Genomic DNA, 27,031 nt, shown 5'->3' on the forward strand with positions numbered 1-27,031 from the left:
AGAGCTATGGAGAAAAGTTTCCATGGAATGCTGGTACATGGGGATATTCGAAAGGTGAGGAATCTACAGGGTGATGTATCCATCAGAAACAATTGTTACAGTTCTTACTTTCAGAAACCGATTTGTCTACGGTATTTATTTCAATGCTTTATTTCAGGTGACATGATTTCAGATTTATATCTTTTATACTGTCAAATATTTATTTTGGATGCTGTTAATATGCTGACCCCTCCCAATCCCTAAAAACACCATTCATCCCTGACTCCTCACAACACTAACCACCATCAGTCCCTAGCCCCAGAACCACCTGACACCTAAACTGCACCAATTCCTGAATCCTTAAAGTCTTTTCTATCCCTAAAATCCACCCATCTCAGAAACCTGAAAACCCCTCACTGAACCTGAACTACACCCATCCCACACCTCTATACTACACCCAGACCTAAACCCTAAAAGCCCTTAATACCCATACACTCCACCCATTCCTGAACCCTAAAAACCCTTTCTACTCTTAAACACCACACATCCCTGGCCCCTTGAAGCCCCTTATCACACCCAAACTCCACCCATCCCCGAACCCTATAAAAACCTTCACGTCCCTAAAACTCGACCCACAACTCCTAAAAAAAAAAAAAAAAAAAAAAAACCTCACCACCTCTAAACTCTAGCCATCCATAAACCCTGAAATCCTCTTTCTACAGCTAAACTCCACCAATCCTAACCTCTACCATCAGTGAACTCCAAAGCCCACCACACCCCTAAACTTCACCTATCCCTAAAAACTAAAAAATATCACACACCCTTCAACTCCACTCAGTGAACCTTAAAAACCTCACCACCCTAAATTCCACCAATTATGACACCTAAAGACACCCAAACCACCACCCATTTGTGACCTTTAAAAACTCCTCATTGTGCCTAAATATTATCCATCCCTGAACTGAAAAAAACTCCTCATGAGTCCTACACTCTACCCAGGTTTAATGTAAACTGGGATTTCTCCTTAAAATTATATTTTTTTCTATTGTTTCCTTTAATTTTCAATTTATTTATATTTCCTTAACAATGTCTTTACTAAAAATTGATTTTCCATGATTTGGTTTCCTCCAAAGTGGTTTCCCAGTTTTCGTTTACCATTAATTCACATACATCATACCTTAGCTCAACAATAAATATTTGATGATGATGATAGAAAACGCCGATCAGTTTAGCCAGAGGTCATTAACTCCACATAAGGATTCAGCACAGAAACAAAGAGTTTGACACCAAGTGATGCACGCTATTAAATGTATAATAAAAACAGACATACCTGGTCATTGAGTTGCCGTATAGTCTTTTCTATATGTGGTAAAAGACCTCGGAATGTGAACTCCTGGATGAACTGTCTAATTCGATCATGGTCAGAGAGGGCTAAGCATCCACCATGAGGGCTACATGCATTTAACTTCTTCACCTCATTCGTTAAGAGAGGAGGATTCTCGCCTTCTGAAATATCACAATTTCCAGTGGAATCCACAAGGTGATCGATTTGTAGTGGGTGGTTCTTAAAATTATTTGGAAAACCCTCTGCCAAGAAAACAAAAAAGCAAGCTTTTAAAAATTATTATACTTCGCAATTAGAGTTCCATAAAATATGTTGGCTGCTCTGATTGGAATAATGAACACTACAAACACAATCACAAACCTCACAAACTAGAAAACCTTAAAATAATATAGCTTTCAAAATATTTTTCTAAAGTAACATCAGTTTTGCCAAACAGGATGAGTAGGGCCACACCTGATTTATTAATGTTTACATTAAAATCTCCAAAATGGTCTGGTGGTACACACCATAGGTTCTGTATGGCACTCTCAAAGAATCCTGAATGTCAGACTGATTTTACTCTGTGGTTTTCTAAATGGGAATGGCAGCTTAAATCTGTGCAAAGACAGTGGTCAGTCACTTTCCACAAAGACATCTGAATTCATGAAAAGGTGTTTGAGGTTCACTGGCTTCTGCGGGCATTGGTTCCATTGGTCACTCAGTAAACAGGGGCCACTGGGCTCCAATTTTCTCAACTGTACTGTTATGGGACCTTACCTAGAAATGGACTACCAAATGGTCACCAAGTACATCCTATTAGCACTTGGAGTCAGGGTAGTGAAGCAAAGCAGTTCAAGGCTTATTCAGGGAGGTGGTGTGAGATGACAGATTCAGAACAATATTAATAACACCTAAGCAATCATTGAAGCATGGTTTACTCTACCTGGAGTGAAATACTACACATCAGATAATGACGATTAAAAAAACAATAGGGAAAAGAAGAATTTCTTGTTAATTGTTGTCAAACAGTTCTATATGGCAAGATTAATTTCTCCACTTCTGTGCAAACAGACCGCAATCAGGGTCACTTCCTGTTTGTGCTTATTCTGTCCCAGTGCACTCTGGACTTCTAATTCGTTTGTCTGAGACGTGAGGACATATATTCAGGGGCAACCTATTCTTTAGATTCAGGGCTCCTTAACTGCCTTTCTAGACCTTGAAAATGCCCATTCTCTTTAAGGTTCTAAAAATCTGATTTCACCCATCCCTTAATGAGGTGTAGGATCTTCTTCTCCATCTCTTAACTGCACATGCATGAGAGCTGCTCAAATTAGAATGCCTCGGCCCACATCGGAAGGTGAAGATGAACACAGCACCAATGATACTTGGGGAATGCGATCTACTGGCCTTCTGCTCTTTCGGTCATAGGCAGATGGAATCCTCTATGCTCAGCCTGCGGGGAAGTTATCCAGGCACAACAACAAATTGTCATCAAAAACCAGACCGAAGATTCCATTCCAGAGTAAGGATATGGATGGAGCTGTACAGGATTTCAATAGGGAACTACAGCTAGCTCCTGGTTCCTATGCACCATGAACTGCCAGGTCCATGGTTACTCACATTAGCGCTCTTCCACCCTCTCAGAACTAGCAGAAGGTGTACTTACTGGGACCCTGAGGGAGGGTGTCCCTCTCGGAACTAGTAGAAGGTGGACTTACTCGGCCCCTGAGGGAGGGTGTCCCCTGGACTTCTGCTGCTCTGGGCATGTTTTGGTACTGCAGGCTTTTATAGTTATGCACAGTCAGCCTGCAAGTGGCAGAAGGTCTGGCTAGCCTCAAAGCACAGGCATGAACAGTGGTCTGCATGCAAGAACATGAATTTGTTGACAGTAATGCCCCTGTTCTGTAGAGCAGGACCAGGCCCCTACTAATGAGCTGCTTTTAAGAAGGAGAATGCCAGAGACTCAGAGATATCCTTGGTGCAACTGTTCCATGTCTTCCAGTGAGTAGTATATCAGGCCTTTGATCTCTCAAGGGAAAGAGCCACAAGCCTGTGATTATTTAAAAAATACCCCTATTGAAGAGGTGGTGTCACTGACCAGAAGTCTTCCCCCCCAGTCCAATGGAACTCCTGGGCCTTTCCATGTTGCCCTGCAAGTGAAAAATCAGCTGGGCATGAAAAACACCTTTACTCTTCTGAGATACATAACAGCAGGAACCAGGAGAGTAGGTCAGGAGTGGTTGCTAGGCAACAGAATGCAGCGCAGCACAAAGATTTAGGCTCTGTGCCCAGCAAATCCTAGTTACTGCATGATGCTGACAAATGCCAAGCCGTGAGCCCAGTACTCTATTGCTATGATCAAAAGTCATGTTAAAGGGAAAGTGAAATTGGGTGCAGGATATGGGCACAAGGCACAACTTTATTCTAGTACCTGCTGATGGTGTGGTGATGGAACTGGAACAACAATGTATGTCAATATAAAAGCGAATAAATCACTGACATTACTTACATATACATAACCCCACAATTCCCTTTAAAGAGGTTTGTGACAAATTTTCCTTTCACTTACCCCTGTTTCTGAGGTTTGGGATTTTTTTTTTTTTTTTTGTAATATTCATATTAATAATAGATGGCTAATATAGCCTTTAACTAACCTGCCAAAAATATATGATTTATATGGTAAATAGGCTTTTCTAAATAAGTCAAAGGTATTTTTTTTTCTGAAGAGTGCTTGAGGATCAAACGTGTGTGGTACTTTCAGTGCTTGTGTTTATCAATACAGATGCCATGAAAGAGCAACAACAATGCCTATGTTGTCTGCAATAGCCCAAATAACTGAACAATATTCATGGTAGTGTTTCTACCAATCCTATTACTAACATGGCAAAGAGGCAGGTGCTAATTTCACCAGTCTATCTTCTCCTGTAATGTAGGACGTGGATTAGGTAGCAGATAACGTCTCATGTTGCTACTACAGGAAAAACCAACCTTGGTTAGATAACATCCCTTATGGTGTGACACATTTTACTTTTTTAATTGAAATGTAAAGAAGCATAAGGTCGACCACAGATGTGAATAAAATGGCAGTGATGCTGCTCTGTGCAAAGAAATGCACCTAGCCCCGCCCCCTATAGACTATCAGCAGTATGGCAGCTAACTGTCCAGACTACGTGTACCCCCACTGACATAGGACTAAAAATTGATTACTTCTATGAAACGAAAAGCAAAGTGGCAGCATATTAGGGTAGTATATTGCACAAAAGCACCCCCATAATCAATTAAAGCAGTTGGATGTGCTCCTGCCAGGCCCCTTTGCAGCTGTAACCTTTGGCCTGGTCTTATTCAGTTTTTTGTTTTACGGGAGCTAGGGACAGGGAAAAGGCTGGCTGGCTTAAGGAAGGTGGTGAGGTGTCTTGCAGGGCAGGATGCAGACTGCTTCCTCAACCTGCTGATTGGATACATTGTTCCTAGATTGCTTATGGCTAACACACAGTTCGAGTTGGCTTGAAAACCTCAAAGCCAAAAACAGAAGGAAAAACCAGGGACAATATTTATCACTGCACTAACTAAATCAATAAACTGATATATTTGCCTGCTTAAGAAGTAAGTAAAGATTATATTGACCTTAAGATCTTATTGAATGAGTTTGTATAGACTGCTCCAGTGATGCTACCCTTCCTTTACAAAAAGAGCTTGACAAATGAAACGGAAAGAAGTGTGGTGGGACACTGAAGCCCAAGATCAATTTATTAAACTACAGCCAAATTCTCAGTGCTGCAAACGTCTACATTTTGTATTAAAAAAAGATGTTGACAAATGAGGAAATATCAAGAGCAGTGAAAACTAGCAATGATGCAAGGTTAATAGTGGAAGTCTAAAGTATGTCGGACAGGTCCAGAAACAGTCTGAAACATAGCATGTTCTAGAACCTCAGAGTCAAACTAAAATTGGTATAAATCCAGATCAAGATCGACACAGGTGGAAAATTTAGGAACCATAAATTAATTTCTCCTAGTAGAGACAGTAGCACAGAGAACCTGTTGTTTAGAAACAGCAAAGTTTACCACCAGCTTTACAACAGGGACCTCCATTCAAAAGTACACAAAAATGCAAATACAATGGCGAAAAAAACAATAATCCAAAGCAGCTCAGAAGGTGCCTTTAGGCAAGGAAAAACCCCAGGGAAAAAAAGTGGAAACCAATACTGAAAAAATAGCAATACAAATTATGGAGTGAAGCACTTGAAGATTAAAACAGATCAAGAAGCTAAACTGGTAATTGCGGATAACAGCCTAAATAGATCCTTCACACACTATCCAGTGTATCCTCTAAACCAAAGAGCAATATCTGGGGTGGGGGAGCACTAATGACACATCCAAATACAGACAAATACAATTGGCTTAGGTAAAAACTGGATCTGAAACACTAATTCAAACAGAATAAAAATTCAAAGGGGCCTCTGAATGGAAAAGCATGCTCTGAAGATGACCTTCCTGAAGATTTATATCAAGTATTCTAAAGATCAATTAATTTTAACCACCTGAGCATTCTTTTACCATATATTTGAGGGAGGGAATATCCCTCCACATTTGCAGTCAGGGGTTTTGTTCAGTGTTCTCAAATCTGGGAAACTTCCAAAGAAACAGCAACTTACAGACCTATTACGCTAATGGTAAGAGACAACAATATGTTACTGAATGTATTTGCACATACACTATCACAATTAATAGACATCTTAGTCTACCTTGAGCAAAACTAGTTTATAACTAAAAAGTAAAGAAATTTGAAGCTACTGGTTTATTTTTACAGAAACAGAAAATTCATGCAGGGGTTCTATTATCACACTGAGAAAGTTCATATTTGCAATTTTGGAGAAAAAAAATGGTTTCTATTCCCCCTTCGTTAGGGTATTCAAAACATTCTACATAGGGGAGTCTACAATTGCAATTAACTTTCAAACAGTAAATCAATGTTATTCAATAGGAGGACATGTCAAGGCTGCCATATATATTTAATGCATTTGATCAACTACTGGCTATAGAAATCTGTTTCACCACCACAGCTGCATTCTCTCCTGGACAGACTGGCCGAACTAAAACTAAGTAGATGTATAGGTGACTGGGTTTAGATGTGGTACACAAAATTCATTGCACATTTGATAGAACAAATAACTCAATGGGTCGGTGCTCATTAAGAAGGGAGAAGCGGCCACCACAACAGCCCTCAACGAACAGAAGTACACCAACATAAAACGCCTTCGAGCTCTCAGTCTATAATAAGACAAGTTACATTACAGAGTTATATGTTTGTCCTTACGTTGTTTTATTATTCTTGAACAAATCCACATTGGTCCTCTACCCAAGACGTGTTTTGTCTCTGGTCCTTTAATGCCAACAATTTCCTATGAAGGTGGGGTTAGACAAGAGTGGCAGACTTACATGCCGCAATGACCTATAAAACATGGGAATGGGGGAGGGGTCTTAACCTGTGATGGTGCAGCTCCCAGGTACAGCCCAACTCAAGGGAAAGTTGATGTTTCAATTAGGGCACATAATGATCTTTCCTGATTGCACCAATGAGGTCCAAACAGCATAAATCCTATGCTCAAGTGAAATTAAAGTTGCACACCATTCAGATCCCCTCTATGCTTCTATGTCTTGCAACTTTTCAAGTAACCAATGACTTGAAAACTGTGCTCTTCAAATCACCAAAGGGAGCATGAAGGTGGCTGTAAGGAAATGCCTTCCTTGGCATGGTTACCCCCATTTTTGCCTTTTGTTGATGCCAGTTATGATTGAAAGTGTGCTGGGACCCTGCTAACCAGGCCCCAGCACCGGTGTTCTTTCCCTAAACTGTACCTCTGTTCCCACAATTGGCACAGCCCAGGCACACAGATAAGTACCTTGTAAATGTTACCCCTGGTGCCAAGGGCCCTGTTGCCAGGGAAGGTCTCTAAGGGATGCAGCATGGCTTATGCCACCCTGGGGACCCCTCACTCAGCACATGCACACTCTGCCTCACAGCTTGTGTGTGCTGGTGGGGAGAAAAAGACTACGTCGACATGGCACTCCCCTCAGGGTGCCATGTCCACAACCCACTGCCTGTGGCATAGGTAAGTCACCCCTCTAGCAGGCCTTACAGCCCTAAGGCAGGGTGCACTATACCACAGGTGTGGGCATATGTGCATGAGCACTATGCCTCTACAGTGTCTAAGCAAAACCTTAGACATTGTACGTGCAGGGTAGCCATAAAGAGTATATGGTCTGAGAGTTTGTCAAATACGAACTCCACAGTTCCATGATGGCTACACTGAAATTTGGGAAGTTTGGTATCAAACTTCTCAGCAAAATAAATGCACACTGAGGCCTGTGTGGGATTTATTGTAGCATACACCCAGAGGGAATCTTAGAGATGCCCCCTGAATACCAGTCCGACTCCTGGCGCTAGGCTGACCAGTTTCTGCCAGCCTGCCACAACCAGACGCGTTTCTGGCCACATGGGGTGAGTGCCTTTGTCAATCTGTGGACAAGAACAAAGCCTGTACTGGGTGGAGGTGCTTCTCACCTCCCCCTGCAGGAACTTTAACACCTGGTGGTGAGCCTCAAAGGCACCCCGGACACAGCCCCCACTTTAGGCGGCAAGTCCAGAGACGATAATGAGAAAAACAAGGAGGAGTCACCCTCCAGTCAGGACAGCCCCTAAGGTGTCCTAAGCTCAGGTGACCCCTGCCTTAGGAAATCCTCCATCTTGTTTTGGAGGATTCCCCCCAATAGGAATAGGGATGTGCACCCTTCGCCTCAGGGAGGAGGCACAAAGAGGGTGTAGCCACCCTCAAGGACAGAAGCCATTGGCTACTGCCCCCCCAGACCTAAACACACCCCTAAATGTAGTATTTAGGGGCGACCCTGAACCCAGGAAATCAGATTCCTACAACCTACAACAACAAGAAGGACTGCTGACCTGAAAGCCCCGCAGAGACAACGGAGCCACCAACTGACTTGGCCACAGGCCTACTGGCCTGTCTCCAGACTCAAAGAACCTGCACAGCGACGCATCCAACAGGGACCAGCGACCTCTGAGGACTCAGAGGACTGCCCTGAACCCGAAGGACCAAGAAACTCCAGAGAACAGCAGCACTGTTCAAAACCTGCAACAACTTTGCAACAAAGAAGCAATTTCCAAAGAACTCTCTCTTCCTGCCAGAATTGTGAGACTTCACACTCTGCACCCGACACCCCGACTCGAGCTCCAGAGAACTAACACCGCAGAGAGTACTCCCAGGCGACATGGGTAACCTGAGTCGACCCCCCGCACCCACACAACGACACTTGCAGAGAGGATCCAGAGGCTTCCCCCTTACCGTGACTGACTGGTAACAAGGAACCAAATGCCTGGACCAAGCACTGCACCCGCAGCCCCCAGGACAGAGAGGAACCACCTACCAGTGCAGGAGTGACCAGCTGGCGGTCCTTTTCCTAGCCCAATCGGTGGCTGGCCCGAGGAGCCCCCCTGTACCCTGCCTGCATTGTCTAAGTGGCCCCTCAGGTCCCTCCATTGCTTTCTATAGCAAATCTGATGTTTACTAGGCACACTGCACCCAGCCGCCCCTGTGCTGCTGAGGGTGTGTTTTGTGTGCCTGTTTGTGTCCCCCCCAGTGTTCTACAAAACCCCCCTGGTCTGCTCCCCGAGGACACAGGTATTTACCAGCCAGCAGACTGGAACCGGAGCACCTCTGTTCTCCATAGGTGCCTATGTGTTTTGGCCCCTCCTTTGACCTCTACACCTGACCGGCCCTGTGTTGCTGGTTCGGTGACTTTGGGGTTGCCTTGAACCCCCAAAGGTGGGCTCCCTATGCCCAGGAGACTGACTGTGTAAGTGCTTTACCTACCTGCGAAAACTAACTAAAAACTTACCTCCCCCAGGGACTGTTGATTTCTGCACAGTGTCCACTTGTAAAATAGCTTATTGCGCCTTTTTAATCTAAACTGTGTGTATTACTGCTTTGAATCAAAGTTCTATGCTTACCTGTGTGAAGTACCTTGCATTTTATGTACTTAGCTCAAATCTTGAATCTTGTGGTTCTAAAATAAATTAAGAAAATATATTTTTCTATATAAAACTATTGGCCTGGAGTTAAGTCGGAGTGTGTGTTCCTCATTTATCGCCTGTGTGTGTACAACAAATGCTTAACACTACGCTCTGATAAGCCTACTGCTCAACCACACTACCACAAAATAGAGCATTAGTATTATCTAATTTTGCCACTATCAACCTCTAAGGGAAACCCTTGGACTCTGTGCACAATACCTCTCACTTTGAGATAGTGTATACAGAGCCAACTTCCTACAGTGGCTCACTGAAAATGACCCTTGTCAGTAACAGGTCGTCTCCCTAGCACGCAGCCACCCCATCCCTGACATCTGGCAGTGAGTTTGAAAAGGCGAAGGGCAAGCGTCAGAGGAAACAGTTGCAGCAGAGACAACGGGCCACTGGGGGCAGAAGCCTCCACAGACTCTGAAAAGGAGTGAGGGCTTCACTGCGGGGAGCTGATCCTGCGTCCCAGCCGAGACCCGCCACAGAGGCAGACTCGAGCTTGTGGTGAATCCTTTGTGTTGACTGAAGGATCCTACAATGCATGCCAGCACCACTGTACCCTGCGACAGTATTGACAAGTAGGTCTTCTTGGGGATGGCTCATGGGTAGCCTGTTTGGCTGGTCTTTGTACATCGACCACCCCCAGTTACATAGTTCTAAGTCTAAGTTGGGGATAGGCGACAGATGCTTCTACTGGGTAGAAAGTATAGGTGGGGGGAGCTGGTGGGGATGGTGATCTGTTTTGTTCTTGCATTTTTGTTTTGGTCTGCCTTACGTTATGCTCTTCACTAATGGGTATGCTACACATTCTGATACCACTTGCGCATCCAGAAGGGCGGGTTTATTGGAGGGGACCCTGCCAGACCAGCCTTGAAGGGGCAGGCGAACAGCATGTAGGGGGTCTCAGTAGGTTAATTCCCCACCACCATGGTGGAGTCCCACTCAGTCATGACCTAGAAAGTGAACGGTCTTTTAGACCACATTAAGAGAGGGGCGGTCTTCCAATCTGTGCAACTGCTAAGCACTGCTGCTCGAAAACAAATGTACAGGGCCACCACTATAATTTTCTGGTCTGCAGGGGATATGACATTATATAACACACGGGGATGCAGGAGGGTCCCGTGGGGTTGCAATCTTGTTGCACAAAACACTGCCACTAGCTATGACCAAAGACACAAGGGACTACCAGTGCTGATAAGTACTCAGAGATAACACTAGAGAGCACTACATACAATATTGTCAGGGTGTATATCCCACCCGCCATCCACTAATCCACAGTGAGGGTTCTCAGAACCTTAGTAGCTGCTTTGCCCCCAGGGGTGACTATTGTGGGGGGCATTTTTAATGATGTTATGGAGACGATGGACTGGCAGGGAGCATTTAATTGTGACAAGGCAAAGGTCTGGAGGTCTGGGTAAGTGGGCTCGGCCTTAGTGACCCCTGGCGTGCATGAAACCCTGAGAAATTAGAATGCACGCACACATCTGCAGCACAAGGTCGCTGCCCCACATAGCTTACTTCTTTCTTCCAGCTGTCAGCTTTCTTCACACCACGGAATCACATATCCTCCCACACGCTCTGGTCCTACTCCATTTCGGCTCCGAGCACGCAGGGGAGCGCTCCATGTGGCACCTTAATGCTTAGCTCCCCATGGATGACCAGTTTGCAGATTATCTGCCGGAAGAACAGAAAGACTTCCTAGAGTAAAATAGGGGCACAGCTGACTTGGCAGGAACCTTATGGGAGGCTTGCAATGCCTTCATGAGGGGTATTGCCTGTTCAAACACTCCGTTGGAAAGACCGCAAAAAATGCAGCGGCATCACCGACCTGAAGAACAAGTTACTCACCTTCGGTAACGCTTTTTCTGGTGGATACAGTAGCTACCTATTGATTCCTCACCTTATGAATTCTCCCAATGCGCCAGCATTCAACAGAAATTTTCTTCCTAGCTCTCCACGTCGACAAGAATGTCACAACTGCACGGCTCCGCATGCGACACCATCTGACGTCATCGTGGCTATAAGAAGTTCTCGCCGGCGTGCTGACGTCATTTTCACCATTTTTACATGCCTTCGAGGTGAACAGGTGAATACCGACCTCACAAGAACAATATATATCAATCCAAATACAAATCTAAACCACAATACTTGTTAATATAAAAACACCAAAAACGTATATGCATTTATAATAAAAGTCTTGGTTTGACCAGACAGGGAACGGGGAGGCAGGTGGGGCTGTGAGGAATCCCACAGGTAGCTTCTGTATCCACCAGAAAAAGCGTTACCGAAGGTAAGTAACTTGTTCTTCTGAAGGATATAACTACCTGTGGATTCCTCACCTTATGAATAGAATCCCAAAGCATTCCCGCACTCGGAGGCGAGAGCCTGACTGGTCAAACCAAGAAAATCTGCAAAACGGAACGTGCAAATGGCCGTCCCTCCTAACTTCCGAGTCTAAGCAATAATGCTTTGCGAAAGTGTGGAGGGAAGCCCAAGTTTCAGCCTTACAAATTTAAGCAACTGGGACCCCTCTAGCCAAGGCCAAAGTAACAGCCCTGGTGGAATGGGCCCTAATACCTTCAGGAGGAACCTTCTTTGACAGAGAATAACAAATCTTTATGCAAAGAATGACCCACATGGAAAGGGTTCCCTTGTGGATGGCCTTGCCCCTCATCTTGCCCACATATCCAACGAAGAGTTGATCATCAACTTGAAAGTCTCTTGTCCTCTCAATGTAGAAACTCAGAGCCCTTTTGGAATCCAAGCGATTAAGTCATTCCTCCTCCATTGATGGATGAGGAAGAGGAGGAGGGTAAAAGGATGAGAGTGTTATAGACTGACCCATATGAAAAGGAGTGACTACTTTAGGAAGGAAAGCCGCCCTGGTACTCAGCACCACCTTGTCAGCATAAAAGGTTGTAAAAGGAGGTTTCACACTAAGAGCCTGAAGCCCACTCACATGCTTAGCCGACGTGATAGCCGTTAAGAAAACTGTTTTTAAAACTAAAAGCCTCAACGGGCAAGAATGCCTGTTGAGGCTCAAACGGTGAACCCATTAAGAAAGTCAGAAACAAATTCAAATCCCATTGAGGCATGATAAACGGAGTGGGAGGAAGCTTGTTAGTCAAACCTTTCAGGAATCTAATAACTATAGGGGACCTAAATAAGGAAGGTTGATCAAGAAGGCACAGAAAGGCTGACAGAGCTGATAAATAACCCTTCACAGTCGCAACTGAACATCCCTTCTGTGCCAAGGAAAGGGCAAAAAGCAAAACTTCAGACAAATGGACCTTTAAGGGATCCATTTGCCTCTCTCCACACCAAGCAATACATTTTGCCCATCTGTTAGCATAGGCAGTCTTGGTGGAGTGTCGCCTGGACGATAAGATCACATCCACCACTTCTGGAGGGAGAGAAAAGTAACTCAGATTGCCCTGTTCAATCTCCAGGAATGAAGGTGCAGGCTCTGGAGGTGGGGGTGTAGAACCTGCGCCTGAGACTGCAAGAGGAGGTCTGCCCTGTGAGGGAGACCAAGCGGAGGGCACAGTGAGAGTTGGAGAAGGTCTGTGTACCACGCCCTTCTGGGCCAATCCGGGGCTATTAAAATGACCTGAGCCCGATCTTGGCAAATCTTCCTCAGAACCCAAGGAATCATAGGTATGGGGGAAATGAGTAAAACAAATGGCCGCACCAAGACATCTGAAATGCATCCCCCAACGCTCCCTGCACTGGATACTGGAAGCTGCACAACGACGGGCAGTGTGCATTCTCCTGAGTGGCAAACAGGTCTATCTGTGGAAATCCCCACATCCAGAAGATGTGAAGAACCAGGTCTGGATGGAGACGCTACTCGTGATCGGCCAAGAAATGCCGACAGACTGTCCGCACGTACGTTGAGAACTCCGGCCAGATGGTTTGCAACTATGCAAATCCGATGGTCCTGCGCCCAGGACCAGAACTGCAGAGCCTCTATGCAGTGTAGGTATGACCCTATACCTCCCTGCTTGTTGACATACCACATTGCAGTAGTGTTGTCCGCCAAGACTTCAACTGACTGACCGCGAAGGGACGGGAGGAAGGCCATGAGAGTCAGACATATTGTCCGCAATTCTAACAGATTGATGTGAAACATCTGTTTCGCTGGAGACCAATGGCTCCTGATCCCCAAGTCCCCCAGATGAGCTTCCCACCCTAGAGTGGAAGCATCCATTATGACTGTGGCCACCGGAGGTGGGAGGCAAAATGGCCTTCCTTGGGAAAGGTTGCCGTCCACAGCCACCATCGTAGATCTGCTGCAGCGTCTCTGGAGATCGTTATCAACTCAGCCAGATCCCCTTTGTGTTGAAACCACAGCTTGTGGAGGCACCTCATGTGCCAACATGCATGAGTGACCAACAGAATGCAAGAAGCTATCAGACCGAGCAGACGTAGGACCTTGAGGACTGGAACAGCCGCTCCCTTTTGAAACATTGGAATCAACGCCTGAATGTACTGAATCCTCTGAGGCGGAGGGTAGGCCCGATTCAGTGTTGTATCCAGTACTGCCCCTATTAACAGGAGGCGCTGAGAGGGCTCCAGGTGAGACTTGGGATCGCTTACCGTAAAGCCCAGGTTGAACAACAACTGTTGTCATTTGCAAGTGACGCAGCACAAGCTCCGGGGACCTGGATCTGAGCAGCCAATCGTCCAGGTAAGGGAATACAGATACTCCCTTCTTTCTGAGGTCCGCTGCAACCACTGCCATCACCTTTGTGAAGACTTGAGGTGCGGCAGTAAGACCAAAAGGAAGGACAGCAAACTGGTAGTGTTGCGACCCTACCACAAACCGGAGATACTTCCTGTGAGACTTCAGATGGGGATATGAAAATAAGCATCCTGCAAGTCTTCCTTGTTCAACGCCAGAAGGACCTGTGCTAGGGTCAGCATTTAATTTCTCCTGTTTGAGGAACCAATTCCAAATCGTCAGGTCCAGGATATCAACTATCCTTCTTGGGAATCAGGAGACACCTCGAATAGCATCCCTGACCCTTTTCCTCCTCTGGAACCAACTCCACTGCACCCTTTAACAAAAGGACTTGCACCTCCTGCTGAAGCAACAGGAGATGATCTTCCGTGCAAAATGAATGACGGGGAGGGATGGGAGAAGGAAACTCACGAAACGGAAGGGCATACCCAAGAGTCCGATGTGATTAACTTCCATTTGTGGACAAAATGAAATATCTTTCCCCCTACGGGAGAAGTATGATGCAAGATGGAGAAAAAACTAGGACTGCTTTTCTTGATGGGTTCCCCCAGAGGAAGAAGATGAGACAGGAGGCTGCTGAGTGGCTCCCCGCGTTCTAACTCTCCCCATCCACTATAAACCTATAGAGAGGGTTGGCAGGCTGCTGCATGCTGGATTGTGGCCTCCCACGAAAAGAGGACCCACGGCCAAAACCCCTGAACCTCTGAAAAGATCTTAAGCGTGTGGATGCTGAAGCCTGGAGTCCCAAGGACTTTGCAGTAGCCCTGCTGTCTTTAAAACGCTCCAAAGCTGAGCCAGCCCTGTATCCAAATAAATTGTCTGAACATCTGTGGAAAAGCCAGGAGATCTAAGCCATGCATGCCTCCTGGTCGCCACCAAAGTGCCCACTGCCCTGGCAACTGAATTTGCAGTATCCAAACCAGACTGGATAACCTGCCGGAGTGTCCAACAGGAGTTCATTAAACTGCCCCTTCACATCCTGAGGCAAGCTTGGCACCACTGCTCTTGCAGTGTCCATCAGGGCATGAATATACCTCCCCAGCACACAGGCAGCATTGACAGACTTCAAGGCAATACTGCTCGAGTAGAAAACCCTTCTTTGCTGTTAGCTCCATTCGCTTAGACTCTCAATCTGATGGAATAGTAGGGAACCAACCAGGTGCAGACCAGGCAGAACAAAAGGCTTGCACTACTAAACTCTCAGGTGTTGGATGCCGAGACAAAAACTGTGGATTCCCTGGAGCAACTCTGTACCTCCTAGCCACAGTCCTGGAAACCACTAGAGTCGTAACAGGTTTCCTCCAAATGTCCAGAATGGGCTCAGTAAGGGCATCATTAAAATGGAGTAGAGGCTCTGAAAACGTAGAGAAAGGATGCAACACCTCAGTCAGGATGTTCGTTTTCACCTCTGATGCTGGTAAAGGAAGGTCCAAGAACTCCGCAGCCTTTCTTATCACGCTGTGGTAAGAGCGGCCTCCTCTGTGAGCTCGCCAGGGGATGAAAGATCCCACTCCGGGGATGTATCGAGGCCAGTGCAGAGTCCAGGCCCTGAAATTCACCCATAGGCTCAGGAATCTCTCCTTACCCCAAAAGCTGTTGCCGATACTCCTGCTCCTCCAAGAGCCTCAAGGCCCTCCTTCTTGACCTCAGTCTGGCCTCCAACCACGGGGGCGACAGAGAATTAGCAGACACTGACGACGACTGTTTCAAAGCAAATGGACACGCCGGCGGAGGAGAGGTTGGAGAGACACCGCGTCCCGATCGGGACCCATCCGCCGCTGGCATCAACTCCATCGGCACCGTCAGCAACATCATCTGGGGTGACAAAGGCATCAGTGCCGAACAGGCACTTTCAGCTGGATAGAAGGGCACAAACAGGGCCTGTTTGTATGGCGCCAGCGAACCCAACGTGAAAGCTGATGGATCCGTGGGACCAGCCGGTGCACCAATAGGGGCCATAGCTCTGTTGAAAATGTTAAAGAGCATTAAGGAACACTGTCGGATCTGATCCTGGAGTCAGGAAACCTCTGCTCATCCCGAGGAGCTTGAACTGAATCCAAAGCTTGTACCACTGCCTCCTGAGTTGACACAGGAGAAATGTGAACCGGAGGACTCGCTGGGGACTCGAAGACCTCTATCAACGATGGCGCCCGGAGAAGCCTGTGGACTGAGGCGTGACCATTGGACTGTCCTCCCACACCGTCCGGCGCTGTCTCGGAGGGTACCGAGACCGATCCGTGGAAGAACGGCATCGAGAATCGTGCCAGCGCCACTTCTTATGCGACCTCGGGGACTTATGTGAAGAAGAGTCCCTCGTCTTAGATCTTCGATGACCCTTATCTCCTTCTTTGCTTTTGCCAAAACAGCTTAGCCTCTCTCTCCTTCAAGGCCTTCGGGTTCATCCGCTGCCAGGACACGCACCCCTGCACATCGTGGTCCGAGCTTAGGAACCACAAGCAATCCTCATAAGGATCTGTAACTGACATGCGACCCCGCACTCATGACAAGGCTTAACGCCCAATTTTTTCGGTGCAGACATTGTAACTCGACAACAACTCCTTCGAAACAGTAACTGTTTGAGAGCCAGGAACAAAACGTTAGCGTCGAAGTTGTGGAAAAAAGGTAACGGACGTCAGCACACCGGCGAGAACTTCTTACTGCCACAATCACAGACGGAGTCACGTCCGGAGCTGTGCAATTGTGACGTCTTCGTCGTCGTAGAGAGCTAGGAAGAAAATTTCCATTGAATGCTGGCGCATTGGGAGAATACATAAGGTGAGGAATCCACAGGGAGTTGTATCCATCAGAAAGTATTGATACCGACTAGAGAAAGGGAGGCTCTGGAAAAGCAGACTGAGCCTATGAGACACCAGTTGGAGCTTAATAGGGAAACTTTATGCCAACTCTGCATGAAAGAGGCCCGTAAGTGTTGGATGGCATCCATGCGCTGGGTTTATGAAAGGAGGGGGGGAAACAAGTCCAGCAAGCTTTTGCACTGGCTGGCCACGAAAGAATCAGAAACTAGGGTGATACCTTGCATAATGAACAGCGCTGGGCAGTGGGTTGAAGCCTCACAGGGCACTGCAGTAGTATTTGCCCAATACTATGAGGGGTTATATACAGCGAGGACTCACCAGGATTATGAATAAACGTACCCTTCGGTGGTAGATCTCCTGCTACCTCGACTAACTGACTCTGACAGGGCAGCCCTGGACTAAGACATTACATTGCAGTAGGTGGGAGATGCCCTGGCAGACCTAAACTCAGGAAAGACATCTGGACAGGGTGGATACCCAGTGGAGTTTTATCGCATGGCACAGTAAGACAAACTCCCCCTCATCTTTAAGGGCAGAATAGCACTTTTTAAAATGATGATCCTTCAGAAGCTTCTGTATGTTCTTCAGAATTATCCCCTGCACATTCCATGAGCTTGGATCGATGCCGTTATGGCAATGGGATGCAATTTATATGGGCCAGTAAAACCCCCATGGGTTCGGCAAATGTCTTTGCGTGGTATACGAGGGGGCCTTCCCATGCCAGACATTTGACTGTATTACTGGGCGACTCAACTCCTTCCCAATAATGACTGGGTGCACGGGGAGGTGGGACAACCCTGCTTATCGGAGTGAGTTATCCTTGTTAGACCTGGACAAGGTAACAAATATCGTATACGGTACGCCCATTCCAGCCTTTTTCCCGGAGGTGATCCAAGTAGTGTTGGGGCATGAAGAGCCACCTTGAAGTGGACCAGGTGGGACTGAAAACAAACTGGAGACTCCACTTTTTGAGGATCGATGGCTGCCCCCGTGTCGCTCCTTAGAGGGCTTTAAAGGATGGGACAACATAGGTATTTCAAAGGTGGCAGATGATCTCTGGGAACAGGACCATGTGCGGGCCTTCCAGGCCCCGAGCACAGACTTGCAAATGCCAACCTCTCAGTTCTTCCGGTATCTTCAACTCCATCATGCCCTTGCAGCTTATTTAGAGGAATTGGATAATATCCCAGAGTACAGCCCACTAGAGGGCAGACTGCTTAGGGGCCATTTAAGGAGGACTGTGGTCTCACAGATCTACAGAACACTCGTGGTGCATTTGCCCGAACTACTGGGCCCCAAGAGGGAGAAGTTGGAGGGATGGGTGTCTACCGAGTGTGAGTTAAGTAGCTTCACCAGGCCTACCTAACACCCATCCATTTGTGAAAAGCTGGTATCCGTGACTCCCCAGCCTACTATCGTTACCAAGAACACAGAGTGAACTTCTATCATATTGTGCTGAAATGCGGTAATACTTAAGTACTGGAACACAGTCATGTCCATCCTGTCTGACATAGTAGGGATTCACAACTGAGGTCCAGCCAAGGATAGCACTGCTGGGCATACTGGATGATGTGGGAAGGCTCCAAGGGGACAGAATGCTGGTGGGCAGGGAACAGTGATAGCCAAAAGAGATATAGTTAGGTATTGGACTTGCCCCATGGCTTCTTCGGTGCCTGGATGAAAGGAACGGACTGGTGTGTAAAGTTGGAAGAGAATTTATGAAGCTAGAGGCTGTCTCCCAAATATGAAATAATTTGGAGGAAATGGTGGCTATATCACAGAGGGATAATAGTTTGATTGTTAACCTGAATCATTGTGTGGAAAATAGTGTAGAATGGGGTGGAGGGCCCAACAGAAGTGAGGGTGTAATTGGCTTATATTTGCTAAGAACAATTATTTGTCTTTTATATATTATTGTGTATATCAACAAAATAAAAATGCTTCTATTAAAAAAACATATCACATCAAATCTTAATAGTCCTTCATCAAAGGCTCACACCTTGTGGATCTTACAAGAGAAAACTGCCAGGGTAACTATCAACACTACTTTCACCCTAGTGAGTGACATGAAAATGTTACTAACTGTGCTAAACAGCCACAAGTGAAGAGGATATTACACCTAAATGTATCACAATATCATTTGCACTTTTAATCAAAACAGAAAACTAATAGACAAATAAATATAAAAGTAATCCCCATATCAGGCTTGAAAGCTCAACAGAATTGTAAATCTAAGAGTTCAAAAATTCAAACTGGGGAATAAACAACAAAACTTGGTTCATTCATAGGATGCCTAAAGTGAAGCTTATTAAAAAATAGAAGACTCTGGTGCCCTAAACTTCAAACCAAGTGTACAATTCTGATTAGCGTCCGACTTACCCTAAGTATTGTTATAAACCTGTATAACATTCACAATATCAAGCATATAAAACATGAGTACCTGTTTATCTATAACAAATGCATCAGTGTATTCTCAATTGGTCAAAAGGAAATTATCAAATGAAAATAGACTTCTTTGAATATTATGGATGTAAAATATATATATATATATATATATATATATATATATATATATATATATATATATTTTTTTTTTATTTTTTTTTATTTATCTTCACACCAGTTTGACAATTATGTCAAGGACGCAGCACTCACAGGATTGCACAAATCTTCATTTAATACGTTAAATGACCCCAAACAAACTAACACCAACTCGTTTCGACCTTCAATGTCTTGATCACGGTGATTACACAGTCCATTACGTGCACTATTTATACTAATCTCTCAGCCATGCCCTTATGTGGCATTCTGCGATATGTAGTCTGCAAAATATGTACATATATTAAATTGACTTTAAACCAACACCAAACCAATACACTTATTTACACCCAATGCATTCCCATGCCAAAGAAAACTAACGAGCAACTACACAATGACAAAATATTAAAATATATGTATGTATGTATGGGGATATGAAAATATGCATCTTTGAGATCTAATGCAATCATTTAATCTTGTTTTTGTAGTAGTGGAATGACGTCCTGCAGAGTTACCATGTGGAAGTGTTCTGATAGGATATATAGATTTAGTTGTCTGAGATCTAGAATGGGTCTGAGAGTGCCATCCTTTTTTTAGGAATGAGGAAGTACAGGGAGTATACCCCTGTTCTGTGTTGAGATTTTGGAACTAATTCTATTGCTTCTTTTAGTAGTAGCAATTGTACTTCTTGTTGTAACAGAATGTTGTGCTCTGGGGGCAACCTGCGATAACAAGGAGGAATGTTTGGAGGAGTAGAAATCGGTTCTAGGCAATAACCATTGCGGATAACTGAAGGTACCCATTGGCCTGTGGTGATATTTTGCTAATGGGAGTGGAATTGCTGCAGCCTGCCACCCACCAGGAGATGTGTGGGGTTGTGGTATACTGAGGAAGTCACTGTTTTGATGGAGTGGTTTCACTCTCGGAGGCTCTGAAGTGTTGGCCTCTATAAGAGCCTCTAAATGTTCCTCTTTTGTATTGTTGTTGGCCTTATTTAGGTTGGGAGGTGGAAGAATCTGTAGATTGGGGATTGAAACCACCTCTAAATTGTTGTTTACGAAAGGAGCCTCTATAAGGTGTTGTGTATAGAGCTCTTAAAGCCTTTGCAGTGTCTGAATCTTTCCTCCGTTTTCCGATTGCTGTGTCAACCTCAGGACCAAATAAGTGTTTTTTGTCAAATGGAATATTTAGCACCGCTTGTTGTATTTCTGGTTTGAAACCAGAAGATCTTAACCATGCATGCCTACGTATGGTTATGGCAGTATTTATGCTATGTATCTGCAGCATCAAGAGCAGACCTTATTTGGTTGTTGCTTATTGCCTGACCTTCTTCAACAATTTTTTGAGCCCTTTTTTGATGTTCCTTTGGCAGGTGTTGTAACAATTCCTGCATTTCGTCCCAGTGTGCCCTATCATATCCTGCTAGTAAGGCTTGTGAATTGGCAATGTGCCATTGGTTAGCTGCCTGTGTAGCTACCCTCTTACCAGGAGCATCAAACTTCCTGATTTCTTTGTCAGGGGGAGGGGTATCCCCTAAAGATTGGCTATTGGCCCTTTTTCTAGCAGCGCTGACGACAACAGAGTCTGGTGGTACCTGTTGCGTGATGTAAGCTGGGTCTGTTGGTGCAGGCTTGTATTTTTTGTCTATACCGTGGTGTTAGAATTCTAGCCTTAACAAGTTCTTTAAATATTTTGCCTGCATGTCTGAGCATGCCTGGCCACATTGGCAGGCACTGGTATTGTGAATGTGTGGAGGATAATGTATTGAAAAGGAAATCCTTTTCTAAAGGCTCACTATGCATTAGTACCCCATGGTATGCAGCTGCTCTTGAAATTACCTGTTTATATGCTGTGCTATCCTCTGGTGGCAAAGGTTTGGAAGGATAGAGGTCTGGGTCATTCAGTGGTATGGGATCTGGATCATACAAATCCCAGGGATCAACTGTATCACTAGGTGAATAAGTATGGGAGTGTGTTGATGAAGGTAATAGTGGAGGGCAAACGGGTGGTGACGAGAAAGACAGTTGTGCCGAATGTGGAGGAGAATTTTGTAAAGGTAATGGTTTCTCCTTTCTTTAAATTATTTTTGCTGGTGGTGGAGCAGTATCAAGATGTTCTTGAAAAGCCAACTTTCTTTTGGTTTGTGGAGGAAGTGAAGCAATGATCCTCCGTCTCTTTTTGGATATGTATCCTTGATTGTTTGGCCTCCATGATTTCAAGTATAGGCTGAATTTCTGAATCTTCAGAAATATATTCTGATGATTTAGGCGATTTAGAGGACTGTTCATCGAATTTCTTTGAGCTCTACTTTAATCGGCTCGAAAGTCCTTGTTCCTCTGTATAAGAATATTTTTTCGTTAAGTGTTAATTTAAAAGACTACAGGCTTCCGGGGAGGAGGGAGGGTGAATCCATGTGAATCTGCAGCAGAACATGCCACGAACAGATGTACACTGGGTAAGTGACATTTTCTGTTCGAAGGCATGTGTAGCTGCAGATACACATGCTATGCATAGAGTACAAAGCAGTTTGTCCTCCCAAAATAGCGGTGGCTAGTCTGTAGGAGTTGAAGTGGTTTGAAATTACGTTCTTCGAACAGCTTGTCCTACTGTGTCTTGTTGTGATAATACGTCCACACAGTGGTGTTTAGTAAATGTATGAGGTGTTGACCATGTAGCTGCTTTACATATTTCAGCCATTGGTATATTTCCTAAAAAAGCCATTGTTGCACCTTTCTTTTGTGTAGAATGTGCTTTAGGGGTGATTACAAGTTGTCTTTTTGCTTTGATATGGCATGTTTGTATGCACCTTACAATCCATCTTGCTATACCTTGTTTTGATATAGGATTGCCTGTATGTGGTTGTTGGAAAGCCACAAAAAGTTGTTTTGTCTTTCTAAATTGTTTAGTTCTGTCTATGCAGTACATTAGAGCTCTTTTGAGGTCTAATGTATGTAGAACTCTTTCTTCCACAGAATCTGGCTGTGGGAAGAAGACTGGCAGTTCCACTGTTTGATTGCTATGAAATGGTGAGACTACTTTTGGTAGAAATCTTGGATTTGTTCTTAGTACAACTTTGTGTTTGTGTACTTGGAAGAAAGGTTCCTCAAGAGTAAAAGCTTGTATTTCACTTACTCTTCTTAAAGAAGTAATTGCCACTAGGAAGGCAACTTTCCATGTTAGAAATTGAATTTGGCAAGAGTGCATGGGTTCAAAAGGTGGTCCCATAAGTCTAGTAAGCACTATATTTAGACTCCAAGATGGAACTGGTGGTGTTCTTGGTGGAATGATGCGTTTTAAGCCTTCCATGAAAGCTTTAATGACAGGAACTCTAAATAAAGAGCTATGTGGAATATTTTGTAAACATGCAGTGCAGTAAGGTGTATTTTTATTGAGGAAAAGCTCAATTAGATTTTTGCAAATTAAGTAAGTAGCATACAATATCTTGTATTGATGCTGTAAGAGGATCTATATTTTCAGATTGACAGTAATAGACAAATCTTTTCCATTTGGTTGCGTAGCACTGTCTAGTAGTGGGTTTTCTTGCTTGTTTAATAACTTCGATACATCCTGATGGGAGTTGTAAATATCCAAATTCTATGACTTCAGGAGCCAAATTGCTAGATTGAGAGCATTGGGTTCTGGATGTCTGATTTGACCTTTGTTTTGTGTTAGCAGATCCGGTCCTCTTGAGAGTTTGGAGTGCAGTACTACAGATAGATCTAGTAGAGTTGTGTACCATGGCTGACATGCCCATGTAGGTGCTATGAGTATCATGATGAGTGAAGTTTGATGCAACTTGTTGACCAGTAATGGAAGGAGTGGGAGAGGGGGGAAAAGCATAAGCAAATATCCCTGACCAATTGATCCACAGAGCATTGCCCTTGGATAGGGGATGTGGGTGTCGGGATGCAAAGTTTTGGCATTTTGTATTTTTGCTTGTTGCGAATAGATCTATGTTTGGTGTTCCCCACTTTTGAAAGTCCTTTCGAAGTACTTGAGGATGAATCTCCCATTCGTGTGTTTGTTGGTGATTTCTGCTCAGTATATCTGCCAACTGATAGTCTATCCCTGGAATGTACTGCGCTAACAGATAAATTTGATTGTGAATTGCCCATTTCCAAATTTGTTGGGCTAGAAGGGACAGTTGGGATGAATGTGTCCCTCCCTGTTTGTTGTGATAATACATGGTTGTCATGTTGTCTGTCTTTATAAGAACATTCTTCTGTGTGAGAAGAGGTTGAAAGGCTTTGAGGGCCAGAAACACAGGTAATAACTAAGTGGTTTATGTGTAGCTGTTTCTGTTTGACATCTCATTGTCCTTGAATATTGTGATTGATTAGGTGAGCTCCCCAACCAATCATTGATGCATCTGTTGTAATTATGGTTTGAGGCACAAGGTCTTGAAACGACCGCCCTTTGATTAAATTGCTGCAATTCCACCACTGAAGGGACATATGTGTTTGGTGGTCTATCAACACTAGATCTTGGAGTTGACCGTGTGCCTGTGACCATTGTTGTGCAAGGCACTGTTGTAAGGGCCTCATCTTTAACCTTGCGTGTGGAACTATTGCAATGCAAGATGCCATCTTTCCTAGGATTTTCATGACAAATCTCACAGTGTATTGTTGATTTGTTTGTAAAAGGGGAATTAGAATTTGGAAAGCTTGTATCCTTTGTGTGTTTGGATACGCTAGAGCTAGTTGAGTATTTAGGACAGCACCTAAATACGGTTGTACTTGTGCTGGCTGATGTTGTGACTTTTGGTAGTTTGTAGAAAAACCTGGGGTGTGCAGGGTTTACATAACGTGTATGATTTTGGCATTGTGTACGACTGCTTGATTTTATTAGCCAGTTGCCTAGATATGGAAAGACATGGATATGTTGTCTTCTTAGGTAGGCTGCTACTACTGCTAAGCACTTTATGAATACCCTTGGAGCTGTTGTTATGCCGAAAGGTAACAAACACTTTCAACTGGTAGTGCTTTCCTTGAATGACAAACCTGAGGTATTTTATGTGAGCTGGATGGATCGGTATGTGGAAATAGGCATCCTTGAGGTCCAAGGCTGTCATAAAATCTTGTTTTTGTAGCAGTGGGATAACAACTTGCAGAGTTACTATGTGAAAATGTTCTGATAGGATGTAAAAATTGAGGGGCCTGAGGTCTAATATTGGCCTGAGGGTGCCACCTTTTTTGGAAAATAGAAAGCATAGTGAATAAACTCCTGTTCCTAGTTGAGAATGTAGAACTAACTCTATTGCTTGTTTGAGCAGTAGAGATTGAACCTCTTTTTGTAACAGAATTGTATGTTCTGGGGTTAACTTGTGAAAGCTTGGTGGAATATTTGGAGGAGTGTTTATCAATTCTAGGCAATAACCATTGCGGATAATTGATAGCACCCAGTTGTCTGTGGTGAAATGTTGACATTGTGTGTGGAACTGCTGTAGTCTTCCCCCCACAGGAAACTTGTGGAGTGGAAGGGAGTGAGGGAAGTCACTGTTTTGCAGGCTGTTTAGAGATTTGGAATTTACCTCTATTTCTAGAGTATTTTCCTCTATATGTGCCTCTAAACCCACTTCGCTGGTACTGGGTTTAGTAAGTTGTTTTTGTTTGGGAAGTTGATGCCTCTGAAGGTTGGGGTCTGAAACCCCCTTGAAACGGAGGATTACCAAATGACCCTCTATATGGTGTAGAATAGAGTGCACCCATTGCCTTGGCTGTGTGTGAGTCTTTTCGTAGTTTTTCTATTGCTGTGTCTACCTATGGCCCAAAAAGATGTTTCTTATCAAAGGGCATGTTTAACATAGCCTGTTGTATTTCTGGTTTAAAACCAGAGGAGCGCAGCAATGCATGTCTACGAATAGTGACTGCTGTGTTCACACTCCTTGCAGCGGTATCAGCTGCATTAAGGGCAGATCTCATTTGGTTGTTACTAATAGCTTGCCCTTCCTCTACTACTTGTTGCACCCTCTTCTGGTGCTCTTTTGGGAGATGCTGTATGATATCCTGCATCTCATCCCAATGGGCACTATCGTAACAAGCTAGCAGTTCCTGGGAATTAGCTATCCTCCAGTGGTTTGCGGCTTGGAACGCAACTCTCTTTCCTGCAGCATAAAATTTTCTGCTTTCCTTATCAGGAGGGGGTGCATCTCCTGAAGACTGACTATTCGCTCTTTTTCTTGCAGCGCTAACCACTACTGTACCAAGTGGCCCCTGATGGGTGATGTAATCAGGGTCAGAAGGTGCAGGTTTATACTTTTTCTGTATTCTAGGCGTTATTATTCTTGCTTTCACAGGCTCATAAAAAATTTGGATTGCGTGCTTTACCATGCCTGGTAGCATTGGGAGGTATTGGTACCTAGAATGGGTTGATGATAATGTATTAAACAAAAAGTCTTCCTCTATTGGTTCTGTGTGCATTGTACACACATGATAGGCTGCAGCCCTGGTTATCACCTGATTATATACTGTAGTTTCTTCAGGTGGAGATGGTTTAGAGGGATAGGTGTCTGGGTCGTTGCTTGGGATGGGATCAGGGTCGTAAAGGTCCCATGGATCAAGAGTGTCTGGATGTGAGTCAAAAGAATGCTTTGGAGAATGCATTGGTGTAGGACTTATTTGAGGAGAGTAGGTGCGGAGAATGAGGAGGAAAAATGAGGAGGAGAAGACTGAGGAGGTTCTGATTTCTCTTTTTGTTTTGGCACTTTAGCTGGGGGCTGTGCAGTGTCCAATTCCTCCTGAAATGCCAGCTTTCTCTTTGTTTTTAAAGGAGGTGCTGTGATGATTCTCCCGGTTTCTTTATGGATGTGTATCCTAGACTGTCTCACATCCATAATTTGAAGGATTGGTTCAATCTCTGTCTCTTCCTCAGAGATTTTGTGGCTTTCTCGCAGTCTTCTGGTAAGTCCTTGTTCCTCTGCATAACCTGCCTTTTTTGGTTCCGAAGTGTGATGTTTTTTCGGGGTCGAAAATGATGAGGAAGGTCTCGGCTCCGAAACAGTTTTTCTAATTTTCGACTCCGAAAATTGTTGTTGTCTACTGGAGTCTGAAATGGAGCTTCTAATAGTCTTTGTCGACTCCGAAGTCAGAGGCGTGGCCTTTTTCGGTGCCGAACCCGAGGGTCGGTCACCGACAGTCTTTTTTCAGGCCAACCCATGGCCTTCCGTCAGTGGCGTACTCAAGACCTTCTGTTGTTTCTGATGTGGGGGTGCAGGGGCAGACGTACTCACATGTTGGCTGGCTGTGACGGGCCTGTCTTCCTCGGATTCCTGGTCTGACTCTGTATCTCGGATACAGACTGCTGTCTGCATTCGTTCCTCCTCTGTAACTTCGGAATGTTCTCCGCTCTGACGCCATTTCCAGCTTTCTTGCTCTTCGGTCCCTCAGAGTCTTTTTCGATCGGAGCAATCGACAGGCCTCGCAGTTTTCCTCCCAATGGTCTGGAGAAAGGCAGAGGTTACAAACCAGATGTTGGTCTGTGTATGGGTACTTAGCGTGGCACCGAGGGCAGAATCAGAATGGAGTTCGATCCATGAGG

At 44.8% G+C, this 27,031-nt stretch overlaps 1 protein-coding gene across 3 annotated transcripts in view; it reads right to left on the reverse strand.

Moving 5' to 3' along the window:
- TRAPPC8 (trafficking protein particle complex subunit 8) overlaps positions 1–27,031 on the reverse strand; it is a 1,010,076-nt gene that overhangs the window by 752,220 nt on the left and 230,825 nt on the right. For all 3 annotated transcript variants that reach the window (XM_069220084.1, XM_069220082.1, XM_069220083.1), the window contains one exon: positions 1,310–1,566. In XM_069220084.1, coding sequence (XP_069076185.1) covers positions 1,310–1,566 — 257 coding nt within the window. The remainder of the gene's footprint in view (positions 1–1,309; positions 1,567–27,031) is intronic.

Source organism: Pleurodeles waltl, chromosome 2_2, assembly GCF_031143425.1.
Source record: "Pleurodeles waltl isolate 20211129_DDA chromosome 2_2, aPleWal1.hap1.20221129, whole genome shotgun sequence".
Classification (NCBI taxonomy): Eukaryota; Metazoa; Chordata; class Amphibia; order Caudata; family Salamandridae; genus Pleurodeles; species Pleurodeles waltl.